Source organism: Myotis davidii, unplaced genomic scaffold (genome assembly GCF_000327345.1).
Source record: "Myotis davidii unplaced genomic scaffold, ASM32734v1 scaffold495, whole genome shotgun sequence".
Classification (NCBI taxonomy): Eukaryota; Metazoa; Chordata; class Mammalia; order Chiroptera; family Vespertilionidae; genus Myotis; species Myotis davidii.
This window is the reverse complement of record NW_006286239.1, coordinates 827884-835915: the sequence shown is the minus strand read 5'-3', so window position 1 is coordinate 835915 and position 8032 is coordinate 827884. Positions and strand designations below refer to the sequence as shown.

The following is an 8032-nucleotide window of genomic DNA, read 5'->3' as shown; positions in this document are numbered from 1 at the left end:
AGAGAGAGGGAGAGAGGGAGAGAGAGAGAGAGAGAGAGAGAGCGAGCACGAAACACTGATGTGAGAGAGAAACATCAATTGGTTACCTCCCGTAGGAGCCCTGACTGGGTATCAAACTCGCAACCTAGGTATACGCCTAGGCGGGAAATTGAACCAGCAATCTTTTGGTATATGGGATGATGCTCCCAGCAACTGAGCTACCTGGCCAGGGCAAAGAGAGAATCTTAAAAGCAGCTAGTTATTATAATGCAGCAGCTAGTTATTATAATGCAGCTCCCATAAGACTGCCAACTGATTTCTCAATAGAAACTTTGTAGGCCACAAGGGATGAAAGTAATAAAAAGCAAGAACATATAAGGAAGATTACTCTACCCAGAAAGACTATCATTTAAAACTGAAGGACAGATAAAAGAGCTTCCCTATATATGCTGTCTACAAGAGACTCACTTCAGACTAAAAGACATACACAGACTGTAAGTAAAGGGATGAAAAAAGATATTTTTTGCAAATGCAAATGAAAAAAATTTAGCTGGAGTAGCAATAGATATATTGGATAGACTTTAAAACAAAGGATATATATAACAGGTAACAAAGACAGACATTTTGTAATGGTAAAGGGATCAATTCAAAAAGAGGATATAACCCCCTGTAACCTTTCCATAACCAAAATAGTAGCATCTAAATAAATAAAGCAAATATTGAGACAAAGGGAGAGGTCAACAATAATACAGTCATAGTCGGGGACTTAACTACCCCAGTGACATCAATGGATAGATCATAGACAGAAAATCAACAAGGTAATATGATAAATTAGACCAGATGGACCTGATTGATATTTTTAGGACATTTCAATCTAAAAGCAGCATAATTTATATTCTTTTCAAGCACACATAGAACATTTTCTAGGGACCCAGACAAGAAAAGCTAAAGGAGTTCACCACCAGTATTACAAAAAATGTTAAAGGGAGTTCTTTAAAATGAAGAAGAACATAAAAAATATGCAAATGCAAATGAAAAAAATTTAGCTGGAGTAGCAATAGATATATTGGATAGACTTTAAAACAAAGGATATATATAACAGGTAACAAAGACAGACATTTTGTAATGGTAAAGGGATCAATTCAAAAAGAGGATATAACCCCCTGTAACCTTTCCATAACCAAAATAGTAGCATCTAAATAAATAAAGCAAATATTGAGACAAAGGGAGAGGTCAACAATAATACAGTCATAGTCGGGGACTTAACTACCCCAGTGACATCAATGGATAGATCATAGACAGAAAATCAACAAGGTAATATGATAAATTAGACCAGATGGACCTGATTGATATTTTTAGGACATTTCAATCTAAAAGCAGCATAATTTATATTCTTTTCAAGCACACATAGAACATTTTCTAGGGAAGATCACATGTTAGGCCACAAAACAAGTCTCAATTAATTGAAAAAGACTGAAACCATTCCAAGCATCTGCTAGAATCACAGTGTTATGAAATGAGAAATCAATGATAAGAAGGAAACTGAAAAACACACAATGCATAGAGGCTAAAGAACATGATACAAAACAATCACTGGGTTAACAAAAAAAATTGAGGAAGACATAAAAAACTATCATGAGAGGATTGATAGTGAAAATACAAGAAGCCTAAAAAATCTATAGGCCAGCCAAAGTAGTTCTAAAAGAGAAAATCATAGCAATACAGGACTATCTCAAGCCAAAAAAAATCTCAAAAAATTTAACCTTACACCTAAAAGAACTAAACAGAAAACAATAAACAAAACCCAAAGTGAGTAGAAGGAATAAAATAATAGAGATCAGAGTAGAAATAAACAAACTTGTGTCCAAAACACAACATAAAATATCAATGAAACCAACAGCTGGTTCTTTGAAAAGATAAACAAAATTGATAACACTTTCATCAGAGTCATGAAAAAGTCAGAGGACCCAAATAAATAATATTAGAAATGAAATAGGAGGAATAACAACTGACACCAAAGAAATAGAAAGGATTATAAGAAAATACTATAAACAATTATATGTCAACACATTTAACAACCAGGAAGAATTAGTTAAATTCCTAGACACAGAATCTTCCACAACAGAAGCAAGAAGAACCAGATAATCTAAATAGACTGATTATGACCAATGAAATCAAATCAGTATTCAAAAAACTTCTAATAAAAGTCCTGAATAAGTAAATTAAAAAAATATTCAGAAAAAATTTAACACCTATCCCCCTCAAACTATTCAAAATTGAAGAGGTAAGAAGGCTCCAAAGTTCATTTTACAAGGCTAGCATTTCCCTGATTTCAGAATCATACAAACACACTGGAAAAATAGAAAACTATAGACCATTATCCCTGATGAACATAGATACAAAAAGTCACAAGAAAATATCTGCAAACAAAATTCAGCAAAACATTACAAAGATCAAACTCCACAATGAAGTGGGATTTATTTCTCGGATTCAAGGATGGTTCAATATCCACATGTCAATTAATGTTATACACTACATAAATAAAATGAAAATAAAAACCACATGATCATATCAATAGATGCAGAAAAGGATGTGACGAAATCCATTATCCACTTATGATAAAAACTCTTAGCAAAGTGGGAATAGAGAAAACATACCTCAACATAATTAAGGCTATATATGACAAAACCATAGGTAACATCATACTCAATGAGGAAGAGGTAAAGCAGTTTTTCTTATGATTAGGAACAAAAAAAGGTTGTTCACTCCTTCTATTTAACATAGTACTGGAAGTCTTAGCCATAGCAATTAGACAAGGAAAAGAAATAGAAGTGATCCAAATTGGAAAATAAAAAGTAAAATTGTCATAATTTGCAGATGACATGATATTCTATGTATAGAATCCTAAAGATTGTAACAAAAAAAGTATTAGAACTGATAAATGAATTCAGCAGAGTAGCAGGATACAAAATTAATATTCTGGAATTGGTTGCATTTTTATAGTCCATTAATGAACTATCAGAAAGACAAATTAAGAAAACAATCTTATTTACAATTGAGTCAACAAATAAAATACCTAGGAATAAATTTAACCAAGGAAATAAAAGACCTAAACTTGAAAACTATTAAGACATAGAAGAAAGAAAATAAAGAAGATACAAATCAATGGAAGCCTGTATTGTGCTCATGGATAGGAAGAGTTAACATCATTAAATATCCATACAACCCAAAGCAATCTATAGATTCAATGCAATTCCTATCAAAATACCAATGGCATTTTTCACAGAACTATAACCTAAATAATCCTAAAATTTATATGGAACCACAGAGGACCTGAAGCCAAAGCAATCTTGAGAAAGGAAAACAAAGTTGGGGGTATCATGCTACCTGATATCAAACTATAGTCATCAGGCTATAGTCATCAAGACAGCATCATCTATAATAATCTATAATAATAAAAGCATAATATGCTAATTAGACCAGACGTCCTTCTGCCAAGGCTGAGCCAGAGGCAGCTTGAATTTCACGCATTGGGCCTCTAGTATTGGCATAAAAACACACATTGATCAGAGGAGCACCCAGGAATAAATCCAGGCATATATGGTCAATTTTTGTATGACAAATGAGACAAGAATACACAATAGGATAAAAACAGTCTCTTCAACAAATGGTGTTGACAACATTGGGCAGACACATGTAAAAAATAAAACACCATTTTTTACACCACATACAAAAAGAAACTCAAAATGGATTAAAGTTTTAAATGTAAAACTTGAAACCATAAGACTCCTAGAAGAAAACATAGGCAGTAAACTCTTTGATATCACTCTCGGTATTGTCTTTTTCAGTATGTGTCCCCAACACAGAAAAATAAAAGAAAAATTAAACAAATGAGACCACATCAAGCTAAAAAGTTTTTGCACAGAGGAAAAAAATAAATAAAATGAGAAAGACAATCTACTGAATGGAAGAAAATATATGCCAATGATACATCCAACAAGGGGTTAATATTCAAATTTTATAAAGAAGACAATTTAACACCAAAAAAGCACAAACAATCCAATTAAAAATTTTATAGAGGACCTGAATAGACATTTCTCCAATGAGGACATGAAAAGATGTTCAACATCACTAATCCACAGGGAAATGCACATTAAAATCACAATGAGATATCACCATAAACCTGTCAGAATGGCTACCATCAAAAAATCAACAAACAACAAGTGTTAATAAAGATGTGGAGAAAAAGGGAACCTTAATGCCCTATTAGTGCAATTGTAAATGGGTGCAGCCAGTATGGAAAACAGTATAGAGGTTCCTAAAAAAATTAAAAACAGAATTACTATATGACTCAGCAATGCCACGTCTGGTTATTTATTAGAAGAAATCCAAAACACTAATTAAAAATACACCTCTATATTCATTGCAGCATTATTTACAATAGCTAAGATATCAAAGTAACCCAAGTGTCCATTGATAGACAAATGGACAAAGATGTGGTACATATTCTATCTAATAAAGAGGGAATATGCTAATTGACCCTTACACCATTGCAAAGATGGAGGCACCCACAGCCAATAAGGAGAGAATAAGTTAATTGACTGCCACACCCTCAAAGATGGTGGTGCCCATAGCCAGTAAGGAGGGAATATGCTAATTGACTGTCACACCCTCAAAGATGGCGGTGCCTAGCCCCCTCAGCCCTGCCAGGCCTTGCTGTGCACCTGCCTCCAGAGTCCCCCAGGCAACTCAGCCCCCCAGTTGCCCAGGGCCAGCCCGAGGCTCAGGTAACCAGGGCTGCCCAAGGCTTGTGCTGCCAGCTATGGCAGCAGCAGAGGTGTGATGGGGGCGTCGCCCTCCCCTGATCGCAGGGTCACCTCCTGCCCCAGAAGGCTCCGGGACTGTGAGAGGGGGCAGGCCGAGGGACCCCTCCTCCAGTGTATGAATTTTCATGCACCAGACCTCTAGTATACTATGAAATATTACTCATCCATAAAAATCAATTAAATCTTACCATTTGCGACAGTATAGATGAACCTAGAGGGTATTATGCTAAGTAAAATATGTCACAAAGACAAATACCATATGATTTCTCTTATATGTAGACTCTAAAATAAACAAACAAACAAAACAGAAACAAACTCATAGGTACAGAGAACATTTTGATGGTTGTCAGATGAGGGAGTGTTATGGGTAGGGATGAAAAAGGGGAAGGTATTAAGAAGTACAAATTGGCAGTTATAAAAATAGTCTTGAGGATATAAAGTACAGCATAGGTAATATAGTCAATAATATAGTAACAACTATGTATAGTGTCAGATGAGTACTAGACTTTTGGGGATGAGTACTTTGTATGTTATATAAATCTCTAATCACTATGCTGTGTACCTGAAACTAACATAATATTTCAACTGTAACTAAAAATTTTTTAAAAAATTAAAATAGGTAAATAAATCTCTGCCAATGGTAAAAATAAGTTTATATGTAACACATGTCAAATTTTCCTAAAAGAAACATTTTTCCTCTAAACTGTTATCAGCAAGGCAAAATTATTATTATTATATTCCTATGTTTCTGGATGCCTACTGGGATCTTATTCAGCACTTACCTCTCTATGTACTCTGCAAGAAGTTGTTCGGTGGCAGATGAATACATCCACTCATTTCCAACTTTCTTAGTATATCCTGGTACCTCCTCATTTTTCTTGTTGAACTTGAGATTCAAACCCACATTTGCTTTATGGTCTCCGTGAGGGCTGAATTTAAACCACACAAACACACACACACCCACACACACACACACACACACACACACACATTTTAAAATTTTGTTGAAAGAACAAAAAGTTTTGATTTCAAATCTTAGAAAAAGTTAGTTTTAATTGTTCTATATTTTAGTTATCATGGTTATTTCTGAAGTAGCAGTAATTGAAAAAAATAGAGGAAATCCAAGTTAAGAAAGCATAAGTTAACAAAGATTATGTAATTAGAGAGGAGAATGATATAGGAAAATATACTACTGAGATTCACACACACCTTGATACCTTTTTTCAAGGTTCAATATACTAGCTGCAAAAATAACAACTGTCTTTTCAACCACCTATAACATGCCATTTAGAGAAAATACCACCATTAGAGAAATTTATGCAAAATTTTTAAGGAAAAGTCAGAGAAAATATATACTAAAATATTGATCATTTTATCTTTATCATTCAATTTTTTCTGCCACTTTAAGTAAATTTCTTTAACATAAACTTACTTTCTCCTAGATCCTCTTCCAATAAAAATACTTCCTGTAAACCTTGAAACAAGGTATCCACTCACTCCAAGGCGACTGGCCAACACATATCCTGGATTGTACTTTATAGAATATTTCTTTAAATATAAAAACAAAAAGGTCAATTATAGAAACGCAAAGCATTAAATGTTATTTCTTTATGTTTAAAATTTGGAGATATCCAAGACATGACTAACCATTGTATTGTGGCTATATAAGAATTCTCAAAAGTAAATGATCATTCCGCTACCCTCTTTTTAAAAAGGATCTGTAAGCAGAATCTTTCTGCACCTTCCCTTCCTTAAAGGATAGAATTTCCAAGGACAGGTGAAAGGAAGAAGAAATATACAGTTTGTGAAATGTCTCAAGAAATAAACTCTACAGTAAGTAATAAATGGCAAACAATGCAGGCAAGAATTAAATACTTAAAATAAATTTTCATATTGCAAGTAGGGCTTAGTAAAGTACCTGGGAAAAAAATCAGGCCTTGATAATTATTACAATGAATTAAAACATGAGTATGTCATCAAAATAGCTGCTGCTGAGCGAAATTAAAAGTATACTCTGCCCTGACCTAGTCCTGGGTTTGATTCCTGGTTGGGATGCAAATGGCAGGCAACCAATTGATGTGTCTCTTTCACATCCATGTTTCTCTCTCCCCAATCTCCTCCCTCCTTTCCACTCTCTCTAAAAAAATCAATGGAAAAAAATATCCTCTGGTGAGGATTAAAATATATATATGATATTTGTATCATATATAGATATAAACAATACTTGTTTCCCCTAATATTTATTATCACATGAAAGTAACAAGTATGTATAAGATTGTAATTAATATAGTCAATGAAATGTAATCTTAATTGCATACTTAAGGGAAGAAACTATGAACATTATTAATTTTTTAAAAGTATCAGATGATGTAGATTTTTAATTAGGAAGCAAATTACAAATCCAGTACCAACTGGAGTAAGTTACCATACATTTCTAATATAATTTACATAATGATAACACATACTTATTTATATTTACATGAATCATATAAATGTTTTATATTCATATGTCTTATTTTATATGAATATAAGGATATTTTATCACCAATAAATACAAAATTTCCAGAGAGTAATTGGTAAGGAATTAATTCATCCACTGTTATTTCTTTAATGATCATGTCTATAGTCACTCCTAAGTGGATAAAGATTTTTAGTGTCCTGGAATATAGTTACCATTAATAGGCTAGTCAAGAATATGACACAATTTTGCCACTAAGAACCTTATCAGACTTAGAAATAATACAGACAAATCAAGTATGCTTTCCAGAATAGATAATAAAAATTTAAGGTAGCAGTTCTCTATCACAGGTAATTATCACTTTTTTAATAAGCATCTGGAAATGTGTAGGGGCACATCATGTTACAATGCCCTGGCTGGTATGGCTCAGTGGATAGAGCACTGGCCGGTGCACCAAAGGGTGGTGGGTTCAATTCCCTGTCAAGGGCATGTATCTGGGTTGCAGGTTCGATCCCCAGCCCCAGTCGGGGCACATGCTAGATGCAACCAATTGATGTCTCTCTCTCACACTAATGTTTCTTTCTTTTTCTCTCTATCTCTCTCCCTCTCTCCTCATTTCTTTCCACTCTCTCTAAAAATCAATGGAAAAAATATCCTCGGGTCAGGATAAAAACAAGAACAAAAGGCACAGGCTACTACTACTCAGTGTTCAGGGGCTAAGGATGCCAACTGTCCTACCAGATAAAGGACATAACTCTCTTGCCCAAAA

At 33.9% G+C, this 8032-nt stretch overlaps 1 protein-coding gene across 1 annotated transcript in view; it reads right to left on the bottom strand.

Moving 5' to 3' along the window:
• The window catches only part of XRN1 (5'-3' exoribonuclease 1), a 203723-nt gene that overhangs the window by 63389 nt on the left and 132302 nt on the right, over nt 1–8032 (bottom strand). The window contains 2 exon segments of the mRNA XM_006757506.2: nt 5588–5734; nt 6238–6353. Of these exon segments, the coding sequence (XP_006757569.1) occupies nt 5588–5734; nt 6238–6353 (263 nt within the window).